Source organism: Eleutherodactylus coqui, chromosome 11 (assembly GCF_035609145.1).
Source record: "Eleutherodactylus coqui strain aEleCoq1 chromosome 11, aEleCoq1.hap1, whole genome shotgun sequence".
NCBI classification, from domain to species: Eukaryota; Metazoa; Chordata; class Amphibia; order Anura; family Eleutherodactylidae; genus Eleutherodactylus; species Eleutherodactylus coqui.
Window position 1 is genome coordinate 7,232,925 of NC_089847.1, and position 27,120 is coordinate 7,260,044.

At 45.9% G+C, this 27,120-nt stretch overlaps 1 protein-coding gene and 1 long non-coding RNA gene across 4 annotated transcripts in view; both read left to right on the forward strand.

The window, feature by feature from the left end:
• Window positions 1–27,120, forward strand: part of LOC136581970 (fatty acyl-CoA hydrolase precursor, medium chain-like) — a 184,839-nt gene that overhangs the window by 129,233 nt on the left and 28,486 nt on the right. Inside the window, exons 1-7 of one of the 3 annotated variants that reach the window (XM_066582688.1) lie at window positions 4,712–4,905; window positions 7,006–7,109; window positions 11,888–12,092; window positions 12,306–12,444; window positions 13,718–13,851; window positions 23,198–23,351; window positions 25,491–25,604. In XM_066582688.1, the coding sequence (XP_066438785.1) occupies window positions 12,091–12,092; window positions 12,306–12,444; window positions 13,718–13,851; window positions 23,198–23,351; window positions 25,491–25,604 (543 nt within the window). In that variant the 5' untranslated portion in view covers window positions 4,712–4,905; window positions 7,006–7,109; window positions 11,888–12,090. Of the gene's footprint in view, window positions 1–4,704; window positions 4,906–7,005; window positions 7,110–11,887; window positions 12,093–12,305; window positions 12,445–13,717; window positions 13,852–23,197; window positions 23,352–25,490; window positions 25,605–27,120 lie in introns of those variants that run through there. The other 2 variants (XM_066582686.1, XM_066582687.1) reach the window with 2 other exon arrangements.
• Window positions 8,951–9,836, forward strand: LOC136581974 (uncharacterized). The gene is made up of 3 exons (XR_010787110.1): window positions 8,951–9,074; window positions 9,288–9,426; window positions 9,736–9,836. It is a non-coding gene; the product is annotated as an uncharacterized lncRNA (long non-coding RNA).

A 27,120-nucleotide genomic window follows, 5' to 3' on the forward strand; every position in this document is an offset into this window, starting at 1 on the left:
CCTAAGCTCTCGCTTATGACCTGTAGTTTGCAGATTCAATCCCCGCTTGGTTCAGGTAGTTCCAATAAAGAAGAAAGTAGGCAGCAGAGTCCAAAATTTCAAGTGCAAAAAGAAGTTTTATGCTTCCATAGGAACATCACATCATCATAAGGAAAGCGACATTTCGACCATTACATAGAAGGTCTTTGTCGTTAGCTTAACCCCCCTTATGGGTTGTGGTGAGTGCTGCTGAGTGCTATTTTTTTACTATCTGGTTCAGGTAGTTGGCTAAAGGTTGACTCAGTGTCCCATCCTTCAGGGATTGGTAAAATGAGTACCCAGCTTGCTGAGAGGTAACAGATGATTGCGGAAAAACGGTCTGCCACGAAAACAGTGTGACTTAACCTTTACATACACCTCCTTACATAAGTAAGGATAGAAGATGAGACACACACATATAATATATATATAATTACCAGAACCAAGTTTACTACATAGATCCAGTACCAGAACCAAGCTCTAGAATCCTGATGGAGTTATTTATAGATTCTAGGTCCTCCCATGAGTATAGAGCCCTGCGAGCAGACAGGGGCCTTGTCTATCTTCTAATTGGCCCTCCAATCACCAAATTTATTCTAGAACAAGTGTAAATTAAAATGATCTACATAGTGTAGCACGGGGGGTCCTCTTGCCTCGGGATCGCTGACCTCTTATGCCAGAAATGGCGCCCCACACGGGTAAACACGGCTCAGGAATAGCATGTATCTTTTGTCTGGCTCCTGCCAGCGTTTATTTCACGGAATGTCACAGTACAACAAATCACATCAATGTCCATAAGCACACCAACTTGGGTGGGAGTCCAGGGGCGTCCCCTGTTGGACTCTTGCATTTTCAGGCCACCAGCCTGCAACACCTTCTTATGTTGCGCTGGTCCTCTCTCGCTCTGTATACCACAGGAGTTCCTTTTCAATTGCAGTCTGGCTCTCCCAGACACACACACACACCTCTCTCAGGTGTTGAGGTTAGGGGCGTCACCCTGTCAACCTCTGGCCTTCTTGGTCTGCAGCCCTCCCAGCTCCACTGAGTTGTCTTTCTGGCTCTCTCAGCCAAACACTCTCCCTCTTGTCTTTGGCAGGAACCGGCTTTTATCTGGTTCCTGCTCCACCCCTTGGTTAACCCTCGCACCAAGAGTCCTGTCTCTGGCCCTCTACAGGCCCCCCTGTGCACTGCACCGCTACAATAGATTGAAATAAACTATATACATTCCTTATGTAGTGACAAGTCTTGGTCACTACACTACTCCTACTATTCCTACTCCTTCTATTACTTCTACTACTACTTTTCCTACTCCTTCCACTACTACTCCTACAATTAATACTCCTCCTACAACTCCTACTACTCTGCTCTTCAACTGTTATCCTTTTACTGATCTTGTAAGAACTGGGTGCAGCTATTTATAGACTTTGGTTCCTCCCTGATCAGAGTTTAGTAATTGGGATTTGTTGGTTCCTCCAATCACCAAGTCTGTTCTAGCTCCTGTGTAATTAAAGGGACATACACACATTTTAATAAAACTATGTACGCAATTTAAAGAAACATATTTAAATAAGCTATTTACAGCCTTCATGTAGTGACAACTCTTGTCACTACAAGCTTAGGAGTAATACAAACCGGTCCTCCTCCATTAATTCAACTTCTTCTGGAGATTTGCTTCTATTACCAGATTTCATGGTGACTGAGTATATTCCTTGAAAATTACACTCCTCCCCAAACTGTAATATTACTGTAGAGCTCTTCCGGGTTCATGTGCCAAGTCATATTCTAAAGACCCTTCAAGAAATGTTACTTCGCTTTGTTTAGAAAGACTCCATTGCAAGGGTCTCACACTCCATATTATAGAGCCCACAGGCTGAAAGGAGGTCTTGGGGTCCCAAAGTATTCAAAAAACTACCAGATAGCCCAACTGGCTCTGGTCACTGGGCAGCCACGGAAATGTGACAATGTTGTGGGGGCTTCTTGTGACCCCCTTGTGTGTGCGGCCGAGCATTATCCTGCTGGAAGCCGCCATGAGAGGAACACATGTGGCTGTGGGATGTCCTGAACATACCGGTGAGCTGTCATTGTCCCTCCTACCACTACTAGGGGGGACCGACTGTTGTATGCAATGGCCCCCCCAGACAATCACACCAGCAGGGGGCAGTGTGCCACTTTATAACAAAGTTAGGATTGAGGCATTGACCCCGAGGTCTCCTGACATGAATGCGGCCGTCATCACCGCCCAAACTAAACCTGGACAACCCGGTTCCACTCCGTAGCAGTCCAGTTCATCCTCCAGTTATGTCCTCTGACCAGCTGTGTTGTCCCCGCTGACTATATAGAAAAGTTTGTGTCGTTTTTATACCCACTGCCTTCTTGCTCGCCAATCCTGTTAGCTGGGAAGTCCAAAACTAGGATTCAGCCAAGTGGGCAAATAGTTAGAGTTAAAAGAAAGACCGCGCCTCTAGAATGAAAGAGTCAGAAAAATGCAAGAAAATAAGCCAGAAGGGACTGGCCTAGTATGGGCAACCTAACCTAGAAGGCAGCCCGTCACCCCTGGGGAAGCTTGATAAAGACTGCAGTCGAAATGTACAGATGATGCAGTGGGTCTGTGTCCACGAATAGACTGTATCTTCCATGAAGATGTGAGTGTTCAGCCTTTTTCTGCCTATGTTTTGCACCTCTGCTCCAGCTCTTCTCACACCCCTGTGGTCCCCACAGACATAGACAATTGACATGACCCTCCATTAAAGAGACATCCACAGGGGGAGGGCACTGCAAGAACATGGCCAAGATACTCGTACAGGTCTTGGTTCAGTGGATGCGCAAATGGCAAGACCCATGCTCCAAGGGTCCGTCAGAGGAATAAAGTTGCCACGGCATTGCAGTCACATCAGGCCATTGTAACGCATGCAAGATGTTGGCGCCTTTTTGCTGAACCAAATGCCTATGTGACATATTCTTCATGAAAATGCGCGCCATTTATTCTTTATGCTTTTACGGCGGCCCCCACGCTATTCCTTTTCTATATGTATTACCTTGTATTTATTATAACTTTATGTCCTTGATAAAGGTGAACCTTCCCCAAGCGCGTCGTCTATCCCTGGTTTACTGTTTTGTATTTTTTTCAATGCATTAAATGATGTATTTTAGCACCTAAATGACCCCAATCCAGAAATTCTTGGGAAACCAGCAAAGACTTTATACAGCTTACAGACCCTCCTCAGGTAAGTACCGTCTGGTTTATTACACTTCATTCCAGATTCTTCCTTTAACAGACGCTCTGAGCACAGGAATGTGTTGTTGTTTGGTCCTTGCTATTTGCGCATCAGCCAAGTGGGGGCAGTCTTCCATGTGCACAATTACTGGAGGACATCACATATGGTTGTCTATGAGCAGAGGCAGGAGATTCCTTCATCCCCGTGGTCCCCGCAGGGATAAGGGAATCCCCTGCCACAGCTGTGGCAGAAGTCTGCAATGTACTTCCTATGTTTTCAATGTGGCTAGCGCTGCTGCCACCAGCCCCATTGAAAACAATGAGCAATATTGCAGCGTTTTCTCTGTGCTGCGAGGCACTCAACCGTGCATCGCTAGAAAGAATATCGCTAGTTGGTCGGCACCCTTAATGTGTTTTTTCAGTTTGCAGAATTATGCCAGGGCTGCAAGGATCGGCCTGCAACGCAGAGCTTTCTTCCTCCATCATTTGTTCTGGTATGTTTTAAGGAGCTTATTCAGACGACCGTATATCGGTCGGGTATTCACGCTTGGACGATATACTGCGTCCCTCTCTGCAGGAGGAGGAGGTTAGAATAGCCGGGAGCAGTGCTCTGAGCTCCTGCCACCTCTCCGCCTCCTCTCCTCCTCCTCTTCGCCCCTCAGCACTATTTGCAATGGGAAGGGGTGGGGGCGGAGCTAAGTCCTGGAACTTCTCTCCGCCCCACCTCCTATCATTGCAAATAGTGCAGAGGGGTGGAGAGAAGGCGGAGAGCTGGCGGGAGCTCAGTGCACAGCTCCCGGCTATTCCAGCCTCCTCCACCTGCAGAGAGGGACGCAGTATATCGGCTGGGCGTGAATACTCGGCCGATATACAGTCGTCTGAATAAGCCCTAAAGATGTTTAAATAAAACTTGCTTTTTTAACAAAGATAATTTGGTGCTGGGTCCATATAAATGTCTCTAATTATGAGGCACCTGAGAAGACTCACCACAGAGAAGGTGTGCCTCTCAGGGCTCCCACTCCTGGGAAGAGACATCCGCGATGATCTGCAAGAGTCTCTGTGATGGTATGACACCAAATGTGTTAGGGCTGATGTTTGGGGGGCACATGTTGTGAAGATGCCATAAACCGGGTTGAGGCCAGAGTAAAGAAGTTTTGTATGGGACTAAGTTTCTGTGCATGTGCCAACCACCCTATGAGGAAATGATGGTGATCATAGTGAGACTAATCCCCTAATGTTACTATATTTACATTATTCAGTAGTTTCTGGAGTTTCCCTTTAAGCAATTATTCTATGAAATTTAAAAGGGAATTGTGTAGTGTTACACTTTACTCCAGATCACAAATGACTCAGCAGCTCAGGGGTTAGAGGGCAGCTACGACTTATCTGCAGGCTATATGGACCGGAGCCAAGCTGTATGTAGATCACAGGGTGGAGCCGTGGAGCTTAGTTTACAATTCTATCACTGGCAGACCTGTAATCCTGTAATTATACTGTGATTTGTTACATAGTAACCAGTGATTTATTATCAGTGACCCCAGAACACCTGATGTAGTAAAGACTGTGGAGCAGAAGAAGAACAGCTTCCACACGGAGACCGCAGCGCACGGACATGGGGATTCTGCCACACATTCTCCTCCTCGGCCCCCTGGTTCTAGCAGCATTTGGAACAGGTAAGAACCGGGGTGCCAGATACCAGAAGACAGGATGTAATGGGAAGTATACAGGAGCCAAGAAAGAGCAGATATGATCCACACCCATCAACAGGCAGATCAGAATTTCTTCATATGTTATTTTCTTTTTTTTCTCCAAATCAGAAAGTCTTAGTAATAAACCATCCAGATATCAGAGAGGGAGAAATCCACAGAAATAATCGACTTCTACGGATATTTCTTATTTCTTCTTTATCTGTTTTTGCTGTTATATTTTTTTTAATCGGTCTCTGGGAAATCCAGGTGACAACTAGCAGGGTCCCCACTAAGCCTCTCACAGGAGTTAAAGAAATGAAAAAGGAGGGTGGAGCAAGACCCAGTGAGGGGGGTGGAATATTTATGGAGTACAAAGAGCTTTCAATGATTGAGTATTTTGAATGGTGGAGGTGCTGCCAACCAGATGAGGCTCCACCAGTGTGGGCGTGAGTGTAGCGAAAAGGATGTGAAAAGAACTGGTATGGAGGCGCAACCCTCTAAGCTACTAGAAGATGTAGATCAAAGTCCAATGTGTGATGGTGAAAGCACTTCTTTTTTATTTTTTCACAAATTAAAAACCAGCAATAGAATACGCGTTTCGGGGAAGAACCCCTTCGTCAGTTCGGCTGGATAGGACAACAGGATGCCTGGGGGTGACACGATTCCAAAGGTGTATTAGATGTGTCGGAGGTCCTGTATGTGCAGGAGGACAGGGGAGAAAGAAGTGCTTTAGCCATCACACATAGATCTACATCTTCTAGTAGCTTAGAGGGTTGCGTCTCACAGGAGTTGTCAGCTGGCAGAGCTTCCCAGGAGAGCAATATTACACTAACTCTACTTTCATCATCAGAAGGCGCTATGATAGCAGTTACACAGGATGTAAAAGGTCTGCACACCCCTGCTAGAATGCCAGGTGATTGTCATGTTAAAAACCTGACAAAGATGAATCCTTTCTGATTTATTTCCGCCTTCCGTGTGGCCCGTTATCTGTATAATCCCATGGAAAAACAAACTGAAGTCTTTTAGGGTGCAAAAAGAAAAGCAACTAAAACAATCTGGTTGCACAAGTGTGCACAACGTAAACCTAATACTCTGTTGATGCACCCTTTGACTTTATAATATCATTTAGTCTTTTTGGGTCGGTGTCTATCAGCATGGCACATCTTGGGTTGGCAATCTTTGCCCAGTCTTCCTTGCAAAAGCGCTGTCAGAATGCGAGGGCATCCTTCCAAATCTGTCAGAATGCGAGGGCATCCTTCCAAATCTGTCAGAATGCGAGGGCATCTCGTGTGTAGCGCCCTCTTCAGGTCACCCACAGATCTTCAACGGGAATCAGGTTTCGCTCTGGCTGAGCCATTACAAAATGTTGTTCTTCTGCTGCAGCCATTGTCTTGGTGATTTGCCTTATGCTTTGGTTCGTCATCGTGCTGACAGGTGAAACTTCTCTTCATATTCAGCTTTCTAGTAGAGACCTGAAGATTTGGAACTGATCATAATTCCTTCTACCTTGATGAAAACCCCAGTTCCTGCAGCAGAACAGACTCACATATAATGCTGTCCCCACCATCCTCACTGCGGGTCTGGTGGTCTTCTGGTGATCCTCACTGTTGGCTTTTCACCAAGCATACCTTCCGGAATTATGGCCCACAAATTCCCCCTCGGTCTCAGCAGACTGTAACATGTTTTCCCACTGACTTCTGGCAGACTTGATCTAGGTGTTGACAAAGCATAGCCAGGCTTGGATGTTCTTCTTTGTTAGTAAAGGCTTCAATCTTGCCCGCCACCCCTACAGCCCAGACATATGAAGAATACGAGGGATGGTTGTGACATGCACTACACAACCAGTGCTTGTCAGAAACCTCTGCAGCTTTTTAAATGTTGCTGTAGGCCTCTTAGCAGCCTTCAGCACCAATTTGCTTCTGGTCTTTTCATCAATTTTTGAAGGACATTCAGTTCTTGGTAACGTCACTGTTGTGCCAAATATAATACACTTCTTGATGACTGTCTTGACTATGTTCCGTGGTATATGTAATGCCTTGGACATTTTTGGTCCCCTTCTCCTGACTGATACCTTCCATCATTCAGACACCTTTGATATGCTGTAAGCTCTTTACCAGCCAACTAAGAAAATGTCAGGAAAATCCTCCTAGAAGGGATTACGTATAGAAGCATAGAGTTTAGATCACGAGGTAATTGCTCCCCTCTACTTCTCCTTGGTCAGACCTCATCTGGTATACTATGTCCAGCTCTGGGCACCACTAGCATACCACCAGAGCTGAAGTGCTGCAAGCTGGAGGTCCAGTGTGGACCAGTAAAGGCCCTGAGTCGGACAGGGAAAACAACCCTCGACTCATATCCTAATGTGGTTCAAATAATAGACTAAGTCATATGCTGTACATGTTTGCTGTGATCTGAAATAAAACTGGCAGGTGCCATGATTTTGTCAAGAGTATGGAAAAGGATGCAAAGGCGTTAATGAACAAAGACAAGGAAATTAAGAAGATTACTGACAGGAGGCCAGTTAGTAAGATGCAGAAGCCTTTACTGCTGCACACCAACATTTCAATGCCCGCATTCTCCACCATATGCGGCAAGTTGGGGTTACTCACCTATGGATCTCAGTTTAGAATGGGCCCCACACATGTAGAAAGCGTGTCTGCCAGGTTCATTTCAGATCATAGCAAACATGTACAGCATATCACATAATCCATTATTTGAACCCCACTACAGTATGAGTCAAGGGTTGTTGGCCCTGCCCTACTTGGGGCCTTTACTGGTCCACACTGGCCCTCCAGCTTGCAGCACTTCAGCTCTGCTGCGCTGGTACTCTTCTGCTCAGTGTGCCAGGAACTGAGACTTATGTTGCTGCCGCCACACCCAGGTGTTACCTCTGGTTTCAGATTACAGAATGCCTGTCTATCCCCCTCTGCAGGACATTTTATATATTGCACTCCTACCACAGTTATACACAGGTTATACCAACATGGTCCATATCACTATATGCATGGTATGTATAAATTATACTAGCTGGACATAACTGAATACAGAAGATACACAAGTTATACCAGCATGGTTCATTTCAGTATATACTGTAGATATACATCTCCTGTATATAGTGATATGGACCATGCTGGTATAACTTGTGTATCCTCTGTATAAATTTATAGGTACAGCTGGTATAGGTTATACATCTCCTGTATAGTGATATGGAGCATGCTGGTATAACCTGGGTATCTCCTGTATAAAATTATATATGTATAGCTGGTATAAGTTATACATCCTGTATATAGTGATATGGATAGAGATGAGCGAACACCAAAATGTTCGGGTGTTCGTTATTCGTAACGAACTTCCCGTGATGCTCGAGGGTTCGTTTCGAACAACGAACCCCATTGAAGTCAATGGGCGACCAGAACATTTTTGTATTTCGCCGATGCTCGCTAAGGTTTTCATGTGTGAAAATCTGGGCAATTCAGGAAAGTGATGGGAATGACACAGTGACGGATAGGGCAGGCGAGGGGCTACATGGTGGGCTGCATCTCAAGTTCACAGGTCCCACTATTAAGCCACAATAGCGGCAAGAGTGCCCCCCCCCCACTGTCAGCATAAAGATCGTCCTCCTCTGGCACAGCTGTAACAGCTGTAGCAGAGAAGAACGATGTTTGCCCATTGAATTCAATGGAGCGGCAATACAGCATGTTCCACTGAATGCAATGGGCTGCCGGCGATCGCAGGATGAATGGTCGGAAAGGGGTTAAATATATAACCCCTTTCCTGCAATTCATCCAGAAATGTGTTACACTAAAAATATATACCGGCGTATAAGGCGACCGGGCGTATAAGACGACCCCCCAACTGTCACCTTATACGCCGGCAATACAGTGGAGCAAAGAATAAAAAGCATTACTTACGTTTTTAGATGATCTGCGGTGCTCCTGCAGGCTGTCACTCCCTCCTGGTCCACGGCAGACAAGCTTTCTCTATGAAAGCCTGCAGGAGCGCCGCAGATCATCTAAAAAGGAAACCTCTACATCTGTAAATGCATTTTTTTGCATCCCTTGTGCAAAACCTCCAGTTGGACCACTGAGATTTGCTGACCCAAAACCTCCTGAGCCCTGGAGCTCCGTTAGAGATGCCTCTGAGTATCCCCCCATGTGAGTGTCTTGTACGTGTGCTGTAGCCATGATTTACAGGTGTAGCAAACATTTATGATGACTACAAAATACTATGCTGTAAATTTAGTTTCCATGATGCTTCTGTCATGTTAATGATTGCTACATCTGTAAATCCTCTTTAGTGATGTATCAATTTACGAGACCATTACTTACAGCAACATGGAAGAAGATGCCATTTATTACTGTTTTCAGGTGTTTACAGGAAGATTTAATGTCTGAGATGCTTGAAGGATATTACCAATCCTCCTTTAAGCTGCCACGGTGCTCGGAAAACTGCCTGTACCTCAATGTGTTTACTCCAGCCAAGAGGGACCCGAAATCCAAACTACCAGTAAGTATCCTAAAGCTCAAGGTTAGTACTTCGATGATTATGCAGTGAACAGGAGTTGATGTGGAGTAGTTTAAGTGGGTGTGGAAATTCTTGCCTGGTCACGAGGGTAGCGCGAGCTGCAGGCACGATTGTAAAGGGTTTTTTTTGGCTAATGAAACTGGTGTTGGTTTTTCGTGACACCAGTGCCTTAATCTAATGTATTTCCTTGGTGTAATAAGGAGACAAGTCAAATAGTGATACAATAAAGCTGAAGGCACACCGTTGTCTTAGATTTGATAAACATGTACAATGTACACACTCTTGTTACAGCAAGTGGTAAAGTTCCCAACATCTTCCCCCATCATATTGGAAAGCAACCATGAATTCCTCAACACTCCCTGCAGGATGAGATTGATTTGCAAGACTGAGTCAAAAACCTGCATGCAGTTTAAAAAAACGTAATCTATTATTTGAATGCACAGGCAGTTTTTTTATGTTACTTTTTATATCCACAATGTAGTCTTGAAAATAGGGGGGGCAGTATTATATTAGTTATGGTCTTGTACATAGGAGGCAGTATTATAGTAGTTATATTCTTGTACATAGGGGGCAGTATTATAGTAGTTATATTCTTGTACATAGGAGGCAGTATTATAGTAGTTATATTCTTGTACATAGAGGGCAGTATTATAGTAGTTATATTCTTGTACATAGGGGGCAGTATTATAGTAGTTCTATTCTTGTACATGGGGGGCAGTATTATAGTAGTTATATTCTTGTACATAGGGGGCAGTATTATAGTAGTTCTATTCTTGTACATAGGGGGCAGTATTATAGTAGTTATATTCTTGTACATAAAGGACAGTATTATAGTAGTTATATTCTAGTACATAGGGGGCAGTATTATAGTAGTTATATTCTTGTACATAGCAGCAGTATTATAGTAGTTATATTCTTGTACATAGGGGGCAGTATTATAGTAGTTATATTCTTGCACATAGGAACAGTATTATAGTAGTTATATTCTGGCACATAGGAGGCAGTATTATAGTAGTTATATTCTTGCACATAGGAGGCAGTATTATAGTAGTTATATTCTTGTACATAGGGGGCAGTATTATAGTAGTTCTATTCTTGTACATGGGGGGCAGTATTATAGTAGTTATATTCTTGTACATAGGGGGCAGTATTATAGCAGTTATATTCTTGTACATAAAGGACAGTATTATAGTAGTTATATTCTTGCACATAGGGGGCAGTATTATAGTAGTTATATTCTTGCACATAGGAACAGTATTATAGTAGTTATATTCTTGCACATAGGAGGCAGTATTATAGTAGTTATATTCTTGTACATAGGAGGCAGTATTATAGTAGTTATATTCTTGTACATAGGGACAGTATTATACTAGTTATATTCTTGTACATAGGTAGCAGTATTATAGTAGTTATATTCTTGTACATAGGGGGCAGTATTATAGTAGTTATATTCTTGTACATAGGGGGCAGTATTATAGTAGTTATATTCTTGTACATAGGGGGCAGTATTATAGTAGTTATATTCTTGTACATAGGGGGCAGTATTATAGCAGTTATATTCTTGCACATAGGAGGCAGTATTATAGTAGTTACATTCTTGCACATAGGAGGCAGTATTATAGTAGTTATATTCTTGTACATAGGAGGCAGTATTATAGTAGTTATATTCTTGTACATAGAGGGCAGTATTATAGTAGTTATATTCTTGTACATAGGAGGCAGTATTATAATAGTTATATTCTTGTACATAGAGGGCAGTATAATATTAGTTATGGTCTTGTACATAGGATGGCAGTATTATAGTAGTTATATTTTTGTACATAGGGGGCAGTATTATAGTAGTTATATTCTTGTACATAGGAGGCAGTAGTATAGTAGTTATATTCGTGTACATAGGAGGCAGTAGTATAGTAGTTATATTCTTGTACATAGGAGGCAGTAGTATAGTAGTTATATTCTTGTACATAGGGGGCAGTATTAGTGTAGTTATATTCTTGTACATAGGGGGCAGTATTATAGTAGTTATACTCTTGTACATAGGAGGCAGTAGTATAGTAGTTATATTTTTGTACATAGGAGGCAGTAGTATAGTAGTTATATTCTTGCACATAGGAGCAGTATTATAGTAGCTATATTCTTGTACATAGGAGGCAGTATTAGTGTAGTTATATTCTTGTACATAGGGGGCAGTATTATAGTAGTTATACTCTTGTACATAGGGGGCAGTATTATAGTAGTTATATTCTTGTACATGGTGGGCAGTATTATAGTAGTTATATTCTTGTACATAGAGGGCAGTATTATAGTAGTTATATTCTTGTACATAGGGGGCAGTATTATATTAATAATCTTTTACATAGGGGCAGTATTACTGCCTATATTAATTAATTTATTAATATTAATTAAATAATGAATCACTCCCAAAAAATGTTTTTGTTTGTAGGTCAAAATGGTGAAAGGCCATTAGTAACCACAAAATACGGACAACTACAGGGCATTACGGTGCCTGTAAAGGAAACCTCTACATCTGTAAATGCATTTTTTGGCATCCCTTTTGCAAAACCTCCAGTTGGACCACTGAGATTTGCTGACCCAAAACCTCCTGAGCCCTGGAGCTCCGTTAGAGATGCCTCTGAGTATCCCCCCATGTGAGTGTCTTGTACGTGTGCTGTAGCCATGATTTACAGGTGTAGCAAACATTTATGATGACTACAAAATACTATGCTGTAAATTTAGTTTCCATGATGCTTCTGTCATGTTAATGATTGCTACATCTGTAAATCCTCTTTAGTGATGTATCAATTTACGAGACCATTACTTACAGCAACATGGAAGAAGATGCCATTTATTACTGTTTTCAGGTGTTTACAGGAAGATTTAATGTCTGAGATGCTTGAAGGATATTACCAATCCTCCTTTAAGCTGCCACGGTGCTCGGAAAACTGCCTGTACCTCAATGTGTTTACTCCAGCCAAGAGGGACCCGAAATCCAAACTACCAGTAAGTATCCTAAAGCTCAAGGTTAGTACTTCGATGATTATGCAGTGAACAGGAGTTGATGTGGAGTAGTTTAAGTGGGTGTGGAAATTCTTGCCTGGTCACGAGGGTAGCGCGAGCTGCAGGCACGATTGTAAAGGGTTTTTTTTGGCTAATGAAACTGGTGTTGGTTTTTCGTGACACCAGTGCCTTAATCTAATGTATTTCCTTGGTGTAATAAGGAGACAAGTCAAATAGTGATACAATAAAGCTGAAGGCACACCGTTGTCTTAGATTTGATAAACATGTACAATGTACACACTCTTGTTACAGCAAGTGGTAAAGTTCCCAACATCTTCCCCCATCATATTGGAAAGCAACCATGAATTCCTCAACACTCCCTGCAGGATGAGATTGATTTGCAAGACTGAGTAGAACTCTTGCTGAACTCTGAGATGATTCTATCAGTTGAGACTAGCATTGTAAGGAATGGGTTAACTGAGTGTGCTGAACACCTTGTGGAGCTGTGGGCTATGGTGCAGGCTCTCCTGAGTCGAAACTAACTGTTTACTGTGCAAGGACATCTGAAACTCACAGCTTTAAGTGTACAGTATCTTTCTGGAATACAAGTGGGTCTTTCCTGGCTCATGTTCCTCCTGGCAGGGTTGAAATAGACTCCTGCCCCACTTAGGGCTCTGTCTTCTGCCAGCTACAGGCTTCTGCACTCTCCAGCACTTGCTTCTCTCTTCTCTTTCCTCTTTGCACTCTTCGCTTCCCTACCCCACAAGCTCTCTTTCCTGGGCTCTCTATGACTCCTCCCACTCCTCTAATCACCAGGGCTCTAAGAGTTTCTCCTCTGACTCACATTGCCAGTTTCCCCCAGTCACATAAATCTTCCTATAAAGAGAGGCTGACCAACCCAAAAATTTGTTGCAGGCAGCCAATAGCAAAGAGAACTGTTAGGCAGATTCTATTTAACCATATTGATAGGGAAAACAGGGTTTCTTTCCCTTAAAGGGTGCCTCCTATGTCCCCCTAAGGGCTCAAAGTGAGGTCCCTGGGACCTATTAACCTTAAGACCGCCCTGTAGGACCCTCTAGGTCACTACACTTATTCTAATCAGTATTGTAGATCTACAATGTTTAGCTTTCCAGCTATTGGGACACTAAAGCCCAGGGCATTGTTTAACAACTGCCGGTGATCAGAGGATGTTGGGAGTTGTAGTGTTTCTCTTTTTATTTAAAAGAAATTACATTGCTAGTAAATATAAATTGTAATGTTTTCTGCTTTCCCTTAGGTCATGACCTTTATACATGGTGGAGCGCTGGTCATTGGGTCGGCAAGCATGTTTGATGGCTCTGCACTTAGTGCTCTTGAGAACGTAGTGGCTGTGTCCATTCAGTACAGGCTGGGGATCCTAGGATTTTTAAGGTAAAGATACTGCCAATGATATATGGTGTATATCCACCCAGGGTCATCATTGTACAGTTTACAGACAGACTGTATTTACAGTTTAGGCTGCCCTTGGCATCTTTAGTGCTCACACCCCCTCTGGAGAGTCAGGAAAATCTCTTGCCCATATACTTGGGATTCCTGTCAGGCAAACACTCATTAGGACGACAGGTATCGCCCCAGACTTCTCCATACACATGAATGCTGGGCTATGAGTGCATTGGTTTTTGCTGGGGAGAAAGAGAAAAGCTCTGTCAGGGGCATCCAGCAGTAGTTTATCTCCCACAGGAGTAAAAAGAATTAGCTTACTATATAAATACTGTAAGAGAACGGAGCTTACTACATTGGTACAGTAACTAGGCCAGGCTAAACAGATCTGATGAACTAGCCACAGGTGAAACCAAGCATGTCTCACCTAATGCCACTCCCAGAGCCAGAAGACAGAGAAACAGCACAAAACCTTAGCAGATTATTTAGAAAAGAAGCGATCCCAGAACCACCGCAACAGAAGATCTTTATAAACATAGTGCAACGGGCGACCAGTCTTCAGCGGTCATTCATATGTGCAACAATCCAAAAAAAAGGAAGAAGCTCGCTGTGATTAAACATCCTTGTCTTTATTCAATATGTGTCCAACATATCAGGAGAAAACTTAGGACACATTTCAGTCCAACCAGGACCTTGGTCATCGTCCAGGTTGGAGTATAATACAGGATGTAACTCAGGATCAGTACAGGATAAGTAATGTATGTACACAGTGACTCCACCAGCAGAATAGTGAGTGCAGCTCTGAAGTATAATACAGGATGTAACTCAGGATCAGTACAGGATAAGTAATGTATGTACACAGTGACTCCACCAGCAGAATAGTGAGTGCAGCTCTGGGGTATAATACAGGATGGAAGTCTGGATCAGTACAGGATGAGTAATGTATGTACACAGTGACTCCAGCAGCAGAATAGTGAGTGCATCTCTGGAGTAAGGTGTGGTTTGTTGGAGCTCCTCAGAGAACCAGGGTGTGGTTGCAGTCCCAGCTGGAAGCCTGTTTTGGAGCCCAGGATCAGAGCACGTAGCTGGGCTTCTTGCTCTATGGAATCCCGCAATTCCCCCCCCCCCCCCTGGCTTCGGTCGGAGGGGGGGAGTGCTGAGAAGGCAGCGACAACACCATCAGCGGCGCTGGCGGCATACGTGGTTTCAGCAGCAACAACCAGGAAAGCCGGAGCAGCTAGTAAAGCTGCGAAGAGAGAGGGTCCGGGTCGCAGGCGCAGTGACATGGCCCAGCAGGTTGGTGCAGCCGCATCTGACAGCGCCGGAAGCGAGATGATGACCCGCAGTCAGACTCGCAGCCAAACGCTCAGCAAAGAAGGTAAGCCACAGTGGAGTGATCGTCGGAAAGGGGAGTCTGTGGTAGAGCTGGCCTCCCGTCTGGCCACCAGCATGGCGGATTATGAGCGAGCGGGGAGAGAAATCCTCCTGCAGAAGGAGAAGCTGCGGTCGGCCAGGTCACTGAAGGACCAGACCGCCGCTAAAGGAAAAAGAGATGCAATTAGCAAGTCCATACAGGACTGTAAAGACTGCATACAAAGGTGCAAGGAAGAGAGGGACAGGATTCTTGAGCAAAGTGGTCCCTTTAGGGAAAAATTAATAAACAGTGATAGGTTCTCCAAAATGGCGTCAGGATACAGCGGTCACAAGGAGGCTGATCACTCCAGCGATGGAGACAGCAGTGGTGACTGTTCTGAGGAGGACACCTACCAGGACAGTCTGAGGGAGCAGCCTGTCTGCTCAGGAGAGCAGACCCAGAGTGGCACTACAACCACCAGCAGCCTCCGGCCGGAGCAGGTTGCGCTGCCTCTAACCTCCGGGGATTCTGATCCAGAAGAAGATAAAAGCGATGGGGGCGCTTTAATAATGCAGCAGATAAGGCTGTTGGAATCCCCCCCTAATATGAGCAGCCTTAAGTTTGGTGATGATTTACCAGAGGAGGAAGTGAAAATCAAGGCGAAAAAAGGAAAAAAAAAGAATTTGGTGCAGGAGAAATTTGTGTTTGTGACGGGGGGCGCTGGTTTGGCTGCAAAGTCGGATCAGGGCACCCCCACCCTGAGAACCCCGGTTTCTGACTCTGCAGTGGGTTTTGAACATGGGAACAGGGATAAAGGAGTTAAACTGGCCAGGTCCCCTGTCCCTGTTTCAGTTAGTGCAGTGACAGAAACAGCCAGCAGGGCGGCCAGCACAGGACAAGGCAAGGTGGCAAAACAGTTTGGCAGTGGCGGAACTGCCAGCGCCAGTAAGGCCAGTGATGCGGAGGGTGCTGCGGGATCGGGGGTCCCCCGTGCGACAGGTCGGTCTACAGGGGTCCCTCAGTCTAGGTCCCAGCCTAGGTCCCAGGCACCCAGTGATGTGGAGGCTGCTGGCAAATGTAAAGGAAAAAGCAAAAATAAAAATGTTAATACTGCCGGAATGCAGAGTGCTGACCATGGGGGGGTCATTACGGTGGTTGCAGCTGCGCAAGATGGGGCAGCAGTGCCACCCCCCAGGTCTACCAAGGCCCAAAATAAAAAAGCTGCTTCTAACCCCAAGTCCGGTCCAGAGGGTCTTGGAATGAAAGGTCTTGGTATGAAAGGTGTGGATGTGTCTGGTGCAGCCCGCGAGTCTGATGCTCCGACGCACTCGGAGGTACGGGCTGAAGCTACTGTTCTCAGCACAGGGGAACCTACTGTAAATATAGGCACAGGTTCTGGGGATAGTCAGGGTACATCACAGGTTCCAGTCGCCCCTCCGGCGGCGACGACAGCTGGTAGGAGTTATGCCAGTGTCGCCGCTGGAGGGGAAGGGTCCTCCTTGTCTCCAGGCTCTAGAGAGGGCGTATTGCAACAGCGCCTCCTGGGGGCTCTACGGAAGGGGGAGAGTTCAATCACAGTTGGAGGAAGAGAGGTGAACCTATCTCTTTGGACAGAGAGACACGGCTTAGGAGCCTTCCGAGAGCAAAGGGGGGAGACCGTATGGTCCCTACCAACACCCGGGCTGGACGCAGGTCGTAGGAATGTGGTCCGTCTTCGTTGGAGGGGCAATGATACATGCCCCCCGAGGGCGAGGGTAGTGGAGCTTCTACTGAAGATGGGCTTCAGGGCGGTTGACATCTTTGCCCTAATCCATCCCTTCGGCACGTCTGAGTTTGACATCAGCTTCGTTCGCCCAGAGGGTCTAGAACTCTTCTGGGGGAATTACGAGCTGATGAAAAGCGAGCCCGGCTGGCGAGACTTTGCCGTCCAGGTGGTGTCTCGCCAGAACGAAGTCAAGAAGGTGACCGTTTTGACTCGTAACGAGTCACTTTCTTGTTTTGACATCATGACGTGGCTCGGTCGATACGGAGAGGTGACAGACATGCCCAGAAAGAACAGGGATGAGCACGGCATCTGGTCCGGGGCCTGGACGTTTATGGTCAAGCTGAAGCGTTCAGGTAACTCAGTGGCACACATTCCATCTGCAGCCTTCCTCGGCAGGGATCGTATCCTGGCCTTTTACCAGGGGCAGCCGAAGCTCTGCCACAGGTGCGGCGACCCCTCACACTTGAGCGCCGCTTGTAAGACCTTGAAGTGCGCTCTGTGTGGGGGTCTGGGTCATCTAGCCGCCTCCTGTGCGGAGATTAGGTGTAACCTGTGTGGTGATCTCGGTCACCCATTCAGTCGCTGTCCACGCTCCTTTGCCAATGCGGTGTCAGCCCCTACGGATGGGGGCCATGGTGCGGCCTCCGGGGGTGAGGGGACTAGCAGAGGTGGAGGAGCTCAGGAGCCAGGGAAGAACCGTCAAAAGACGCCTGCTGAGCAGAGGCGTCAGGACAAACGCAGACGGAGCAGGGAGCTGACAGGAGCGCCCACAGCAGGTGGGTCAATGGTGGCCCCTGTTCCTGAAGCAAATTGTGCGGCTGAGGCCTTGAGGGACAGCGAAGTGGATGAAGAGGACAGGAGGATCCAGAGGGAGGAGAGAAATACCAACTCTTCAGATTCCTCCCACTATGAGAGTGTGGATGAGGAAGGAAAGAGGTGGTTAGAGAAACGGCGTAAGCTAGGTGCCACTAGGAGAAAGCGAAGGGGGGATTCAAGATCTTCTCCCACCCCTGGCAAAGTACTGGAAGGAGAAGCCAGCTCGCCTCCAGTTGGACTCTCCAACAGGTACCGGGCCCTTCAAGACATCTCTTCCTCCTCTGAGGGGGAAGCGAAGGGCAAGGTGCCTGGGGCAAAGAAAGGGTCAACAGGGGGCGCTGAGTCTCCTACTCGTGGAGGCATAGTTCCTTCCGGGGAGGGGGCTACTCTGGAGCCTGGAAACAAGGACGATGGGGTCGGGGGATCCCCTGCTATGGACACATCTGTGTCCAAAAAAAGAAGCAAGGGGCTTTTCTCTGACCCCGAAGAAGCGGGTGTGAGGAAGAAAGCCATCTAATTTAATCACTCATGATGGCGGCACCCACTCCGCTGACTCTGGCATCAATTAACGTTGCCAGCATTAAGTCGGATACGGCTAGATTTGCGGCCTTTGATTTTCTCGGCCGCGTTGAAGCCGACATTTTATTCTTGCAGGAGACCAGGCTGTCCGATTTGGCAGCCATACATAAGGCAAAAAGGGAGTGGAGGTCAGGCCCTTCCTACTGGTCTCTTGCGGCCGAGCCGTATAGCGGAGTGGCGGTCCTTTTTACCGCAGCGGTCGAATGCCGACGAGTTATTGAATTAGAAATGGGAAGGTGCCTGATCTTAGATGTCCTCATGAAGGGACAAGAATTGAGACTTGTAAACATCTACGGTCCCCAGTCAAAAAAGGACAGGAAGAGTCTCTTTATGAGGATCAAGCCCTACCTTTTTACCAGCCGCCAAGTTGTCTTTGGAGGTGACTTTAATGCAGTCACAAGAGCCCGCGATAGGGGAGGCTCTGGAGACAGGCGGTTGACTTTTGACAGCGTCGCACTTAATAGCATAGCTAGCGAGGCTCGCCTGGTGGATGTCCACATCCGGCACACCCCAGGCCACGAGGGATTCACCTTTTATAGGGGTCAGAGCAGGTCTAGAATAGACAGGTTTTATTTGAAGGAGGAAGCCATCTCTTCACCAGTGTCCGTTGTTGAGGTGGAATTCTCCGATCACTGTCTAATATTGTTTTCTCTGAATGTTGCAGAGACCCCCCGGATGGGTAGAGGTTTGTGGAGACTGAATTCATCACTCCTGGAGGAAGCAGAGATAAGACAGTCCTTTGAGGATTTTCTGCAGAGCCAGGTACCATTACTGGATCTCTGTAGCAGTAAGTCAGAGTGGTGGGAGATGTTCAAGAGGAGGGCGGCGAGGTTCTTCCGTGAGCTCTCCAACCTCAGATGCCTGGACAGGTACCGCCTGTACAACGGCCTGAGGAGGAAACTCGAACATCTCGTTTCGACTGGAGGTAGCCGCGAGGAGATCTCCAGAGTGAAATCTTTACTCAAGACGTGCCAGTATGACAGACACGCATCCTTGGTTTTTGAGAGGGATTTCGGGAAGTACCGCTCGCCCGACCCTTACAGAAACTGTAGGATGTCAGTGAATAGTAAAGTGGTCACTGGACTGATTGACAGTACGGGGTCCCTGAATCGATCCAGATCAGGGATTCTGGAGGTCGTCAGATCCTACTACTCGCAACTCTTGGGAAAGAGGGATCTAGATTCGGAAGTGATGTCGGCTTTCCTGGCTGAAGCTGTCCCTGGGCCAGGGGTAGACACCTCTCTTGGCGTTTCGACAGAAGAGATCAGAGAAGAGGAAGTTAGACTGGCGATTGATGGGCTCCGGCCCAAAAAGTCGCCAGGTCCGGATGGATTAACATCCGAGTATTATAAGACCTTCAGGGACCTCTTGAGTCCCCTCTTGACGGAGGTATTAAATGAGTGTCTTTCCTCGGGCACTCTGCCAAAGTCAATGAGGAGGTCGGCCTTGATCATTCTGTCAAAAGGTAAAGACTCGAGCCGTATTGAGAACTGGCGTCCCATAGCGCTTCTCAATACGGACAGGAAGGTTCTGGCAAAAGTGCTGTTTAATCGGCTGGTCAAGTTTGCACCCCGGCTCCTCTCGGGGGCGCAGCATTGCTCTGTTCCAGGCCGTAGCACCTTTAGCGCTGTTCTCGGTGTCCGGGAGGCAGTGGAGCAGGGTAGGGCTGGTCACTGGGAGGGGTACCTGCTGTCCTTGGATCAGGCCAAAGCGTTTGATCGGGTTAATCACGAGTACCTCTGGTCCGTCCTTCTGAGATACGGCCTGCCAGTGGGGTTTGTTGATTGGCTGCGAACATTGTATGCAGGGGCTGAGACTTTCCCGCTGGTGAACGGTTGGCCCGGCCGCCCTTTTGAGGTGGGGTCCGGCGTCCGTCAGGGCTGTCCTCTAAGCCCCCTGTTGTATGCGTTTGCGATAGATCCCTTCCTTAGGAGGGTTGATTGTGGACCTATAGCAGGGGTCGGGATGGACCGGGCGGTGCCGGAGGCTACCCTGAGGGCAGTGGCATACGCCGATGATGTCACGCTCTTCGTGTCCTCGAGAGAGGAGGCGGAGTTTGTGGTGTCGGAGGTGGACCGCTACTCGGAAGCTTCCGGGTCTATGGTCAACTGGGATAAGTGTGAAAGTCTCTGGTTAGGAAGGGGGGATCCTACGTTTGATCTCCCGGACACCCTTCCGGTGCCCCAAACTTCAGCAAAAGTACTTGGCATCAAATTCGGCCAGGGGGATTACCCCATGCAAAATTGGGTGGACAGGCTGGATGGTGCAACTCACAAGGTAAATCAGTGGAAGGGTTGGTCTTTGACCCTTCGGGAAAGAATTAGCCTGATCAAAACATACCTGCTCCCGTTATTCATCTACCTGGGCAGCGTATGCATTTTGCCAGAACCTCTCTGGACTCGGGTCTACAACCTGTTCTTCCTAATGTTGTGGGGGAATAGGTTGAACCTGATCAGGAGAGATGTTACATACCGCACGAGGAGACTAGGGGGGTTGTCTATGGTCAACCCCGTGGTGTTTCTTGTAAACACTTTTTTTAAGATCAACATAGGCAACCTCTGGCAAGAGAGGGCTCCTCCGTGGGTCTACTCCTGCAGGGGATGGTTTCGGCCCTTCTTCCAGGAATGGGAGACAGGAGGGCGAGTGAAGGACCTTCGCACGCAGCACGGACATCTCCCGGCTTACGCTACCTTGGTTCTGAAGGTGATACGCCGGTGGGGTCTGGGGATGTGGGAGATCAGGACTCTGACGAGGAGGCTCCTCGACGAAAGAGTCCTGTTGACCCATTTCCAGAAGCCCCTGGCGCTCAAGGACTGCCCAAGTCGGGACCTGGAGGGAGGGTTACGTTTACTGAATTCAACCCGGGTCCCCTTGAAGTTTTGGGACTTGGCTTGGCGCTGCTTTCACGGGAGACTGTATGTAAGGGGTAACTTGAAGAGCAGGCCTCTGATTGACAGGGGTTGCCCCCGTCAGGAGTGCAGCGACGTGCTGGAAAGCATGGAGCATTTCCTGCTTCAGTGCCCCTTTAATACAGAGGTATACCAACGGGTAGGGGTCTCCATAGGCTGGCCTCAGCTGGCACACCTCTCCTATGCGGAGTGGGCTTATGGAGCGTTCAGAGGCCTTGGTGGCAGGGACCGCTGCACTTTATTTCTAGTTAGCCTAGTGGTCAGGTTCCACATCTGAAGTGCACGGTGTTTAATCTCGACGGAGCTGAAAGTCCTCCCCGTGGATACGGTATGTAGGAACATCCTGGGTGACCTGGTGAAGGTGCGTTCTTTGGAGTATGAGAGGCTGGGCACATCTAAAGCTTCTCTCCTATGGAGAGGGCTTGTATTTCGTTAGGGACAGTTTGTTTTTCTTAATTTTCTAGGGGCAGAGTAGGGAGAGAATAGGGACAGGATAGGGAGAGAGGAGGGATAGGGCAGGGACAGGTTTCCATGAAGGGTCAGACTGAGGGGCAGACTAAGGACAGTCTAGGGCAAATTAGGGAAAGAATAGGGAGAAAATGCAAGGGATAGTACATTGTGATGTCTGTGCCCGGCTTATCACCTCCAATCCCGGTGGCGGGCTGTGAGTGCACCATAAAGCTTTTTGTTTTGATTTGGGCAAAATGGAGTGAAGTAGGGCTGCAGGTGAGCCGACCTTAGGCTTTCGGGTTATGTTAATATATATCGTGTATGTCATGTATATTGGTTATTGTATGTTTTATATGTATATATTCACGTTCTGGGTGGTAGTTAGGTTGGGTGGGGGGTTGGGGGGGAGTGGTTTCACGCCTTGAGCCGTAGCCTGGCACGTCCCGAACATTGAACTCTGGGCACGGACTGGTGGAGCGGGCATGGCCCCCAGGCTGCGGCAGGCAGAGTGTTGTACAGTTTATATATATTAAAAAAAAAAAAAAAACCCTGGTGTGGCTTGGCACGTCCTGAACTTTAGAACTCTGGGCACGGACTGATGGAGCAGGCATGGCCCCCGAGCTGCACTGGGGACCCAAAAAAAAAAAAAAAAAAAAAAAATTTTTGAAAAACTATTTCTTTAAGTTATTTTTGTATGCCGGTTGGCTTGGTCTTTATTTTCATATTTAGTTAATTATTGGTATATATATATATGTTATGTTTACGTTATTGCCTAATTTTGTTTATGATGGGGTTTCAGTGCGGTACGGCTGGACCTGTAGTTTTAGTTTTAGTTTTCTCTTCTGGATAGCTGGATGCTCTTCTTTTAGGTATATTGTGTTTTGCTTTGAGTGTGTGTGCGAGTGTGCGGCAGGGGGGAGGGGAGTCCAGACACGGGGTTTCTTTTGTTTGTGGACCATGGACTCTGGGTGAAGGGCCTTATCTCTGTATACGGTTGTATTATTATTATTTACTATTGTTACAGTTTGCTTTTATTGTTATGTTTCATACTTTTATAATAAAAGATCTACAGGATGTAACTCAAGATCTGTACAGGATAAGTAATGTATGTACACAGTGACCCCACCAGCAGAATAGTGAGTGCAGCTCTGGAGTATAATACAGGATGGAACTCAGGATCAGTACAGGATAAGTAATGTATGTACACAGTGACTCCACCAGCAGAATAGTGAGTGCAGCTCTGGAGTATAATACAGGATGTAACTCAGGGTCAGTACATGGTAAGTAATGTATGTACACAATAACTCCACCAGCAGAATAGTGAGTGCAGCTCTGGAATATATTGCAGGATGTAACTCAAGATTGGTACAGTATAAGTAATTCTATGCAGGTTAATGTGATTTGTGAATTGGTGATCGGACATGGACATGGGCTTCAGGCACAATCATTCTATTCTTATTTCAGTACCACAGATAACCAATTGTCTGGCAATTATGGGCTTAAGGACCAAGTTGCAGCCCTCCAGTGGATACAGGAAAACATTGCAGCATTTGGTGGTGACCCCTCATCCGTCACTATATTTGGTGAATCCGCTGGAGCGATCAGCGTCTCAGCTCTGGTAAGTTCTGTCTGGTGTTTCTTCCCACACGGAGCGCCTATCACCTGTGTCTGCTGACAGACCTCATAAAGGAGCTTTCCTATCCACAGTATATAGTAGAATAATGCCTGTAGAGCAAGTCCTTCATGTAGTTCTACTAGCTGATATACCCAGCTTTGCCAGAGTTAATTTGGTACAGATGCTTACCCGTTGTTTCATGGAAAATTTTGAAATCGTGGTTACTTCACAGGAACCAAGGAATAAAATATGTATGCATATAGAGGAGCATTAGATTCTCCTCAGACTGCATGTACCGATGTCCCTCTGCAGAATGTGCCACCTCTCCCACTTTACTCCCTTTTTACCCTTTACTTAAAAGTAGCACCCTTTTTTATTTAAATTTACCCCCAGACTGGAGGTTTCAACCCCTCCTTAGCCTTAAAGGCATGCTCCATCCCTAAAGTTTATGGCCGCTTCCTTATATACTTTACAGCCTTTCAGTATATACACACAGAGGTAAGGTAGATTCTCCTCAGTATATACACATAACAGTGAGGTAGATTCTTCTCTGTATATACACATAGAGGTGAGGTAGATTCTCCTCAGTATATACACATAACAATGAGGTAGATTCTTCTCAGTATATACACATAGAGGTGAGGTGAGGTAGATTCTCCTCAGTATATACACATAGAGGTGAGGTAGATTCTCCTCAGTATATACACATAGAGGTGAGGTAGATTCTCCTCAGTATATACACATAGAGGTGAGGTAGATTCTCCTCAGTATATACACATAACAATGAGGTAGATTCTTCTCAGTATATACACATAGAGGTGAGGTGAGGTAGATTCTCCTCAGTATATACACATAGAGGTGAGGTAGATTCTCCTCAGTATATACACATAGAGGTGAGGTAGATTCTCCTCAGTATATACACATAGAGGTGAGGTAGATTCTCCTCAGTATATACACATAGAGGTGAGGTAGATTCTCCTCAGTATATACACATAGAGGTGAGGTAGATTCTCCTCAGTATATACACATAGAGGTAAGGTAGATTCTCCTCAGTATGCAAATCATTTTACTAAGCTTTACTGTTTCTGAGAAAAGAACTCTCTCATGTATTGTGGATTTTCCCAGTTTTTCACTTTTAGGCCTCCCCCACGCAGGTGTTTTTGTACAGTGTTTAGCGCTGCGCTAAACTCTGTACAATGCTCCCATTCATTTCAATGGGTCTTGTCACACAAGGCTTAAAATGCAGCATTTCCAATGCTGCATTTTGAAAGCGTTGCATGTTCTATTCTTGGCTGTTTTCAGCTGTGCGTCTCTCATTGGAATGAATGGGCTATGTTAGCAGCACTGCTGAAAATGCGGCACAACTTTGTACTATGTTTTTATAGCGTTTAACGCAGGTTGCTATGCCAGTTCGCTCAGTTCTGGCATTTCCAGCTTCCTTGGCTACATTTTCAGCTGTACTAAAAACGCAGCCAAAACGCATGTCAACGCTACTGACTATGTAGGAAAACACAGCGTTTTCGCAACCCCCTGTGTGGGGGAGGCCTTAGAATTGAATATTGAAGTTGCGACTCTTTTAACTTTTCCAATTTAGGACATAGAGAATTGTTGTGGCAAATTTCGCATTTATTCAGTTTAGATGTGCGTTGTTAGTTACATTACATAGAGGGGTCACTTACGTTTGCGCTTAGAATTGAATAATTAAATTGTGACCCCGCTTCTTTTCTTATGTAGGACTTAAAGAATGGTCGTGCCAAGTTTCAAGTTTGTACGACACTGGGTAGTTGGGAATTAGATTAGGTGCATTACATAGGGGCTCACTTACTTTTGCATATAGGATTGAATAATCAAGTTGCGACCCCTTTACTTTTCCTATTTAGGATCTAATGAATGGCTGTGCCAAATTTCCCTTTTGTACGACACCGGGAAGTTAGAGAATTAGTGGCGAGTCAGTTAGTGAGTGAGGCAGTCAGTGAGGGCTTTCGTCTTTATATATAGTTCTATGATTGGAATCGGTCCCGTTGGTCTGTTTGTCGCGGTTCGGGCCGTATGCAGAATACCATACATTGTATCAAAACTAAAAAATAAATGTGTCCAATCCAAGGGATGTGATGAGTATAACCCGAATGTCTCCTCTTCTAGGTGCTTTCTCCCCTATCCAAAGGTTTATTTCACCGCGCCATCGCACAAAGCGGAGCCATAACAATGCCTGACTTTGTGGCCAGCAAGTCTGAAGATCTCATCCACCACCAAGATGTAAGTGTATTCTATCTAGAAGGAGGACTACTCCACCCATTGTATATTCTTGAGGAAGAACAGCCGTTGGATTTTTTTCTTCAGCCAGTGAAGGAAAATGTTGATTAATAAAGATGTAAGGGCGGAACAAAGGGTGTTTCCCAGAAATATGGGTTCATTGCTCGAGACCGCTGCCGAACAGATAAGCGCAGCTGTCAGCGGGCCGGAAAGCTCATAAAACTGTCTGTTGGGCTCCAGTGATTTTGTCTTTGTGTGATGAGATCCCGAGGGGTGCATATTATATATGGAGATTCCATACATATCTAGCTGAGGATGAGACATTCTGCACATCACTAAAAGGATGGTGGCTAGATTATACGTCAGACAATGAGGAACATTCTAGTAATCCTCAATTGCTATGGGATGCGGCTAAAGCTGTTATCTGAGGCAAGATAATGGCTTATGTAACATCTCTGAAAAGGAACATCAAGGACAAAATAGGTCATTTCAGCGAACACTTACGGGAAGCGTCCAACAGGTTTCAAGATAGGCCAAACGACCAAAACAAGCAAAACGGAAAACAGCAAAAGAATCCTATGAAATCTGGGAACAATGATCTTTTTAACGAAAGGAAGCAGGACTGTTAAAATATGGGAACAAGGCGGGTAAAATTATGACGAATTTAGCAAGAGGTCGCTTTAGTAAGTCTAACATCATGAGCTTGAACGGCAATGCAAGGGAATTTACAATCTCATCCCCAAAAAGTAAATGATTTTTAAAATTTCACTCACAATTATATTCACAGAAGAAATTGCGAATGGATATTGATGAGGACATGTTTTCAGACATGTCCTGGCCCTCACTGACCGAAGAACAGCGAACTCTATTAAACTCCCCCATATCCTAATTTGAAATCAAGGAGAGTATTAAAAAATTTGGGAAATAATAAGGCCCCAGGACCAGACAGTTATACAAGCAAGTTTTTCAAAATTTTTAAAAAGACCATACCACCCCATTACTTGAGACCTTGTTAAATGGTTACATAAGGGAACACCCAACTTCCCTGACAACAATCAATTTGTATCAAATTGCTTCCTAAAACTGGAAAAGACCCGACCGATGCAAAATCGTATAGATCAATTTCTCTAATTAACACAGATTTAAAGCTGATGGCACACTGAGCGGGGAACAGCTGGATGCAGAAGACAAGCAGTGACACCCCGCTTGTCTTCTGCATCCTCCATTCGAAGCATAAGGTGATCGCTCAAAAATCGTTTAGAAGATTTTTTTTATTCAAGGGCCGACATCCCAGCTCAAAGGATTTTTTGAGTGATAATCGTTGTCTGAACCAGCCTTAAGTCTCTAGGGTCCATTTTCCTCTGCCCTGTAGACAATTTTGTTCATAGTGCCAGGCTACTTTACACTAGAAAGTAACTAGATAACGTACTGCGCTTCACCAGATGATCTAACATCCATTCAGCGGTAAATCTCTCTTTTTATTATAGAAATTATGGATAATTTACTGTAGGAATTATGG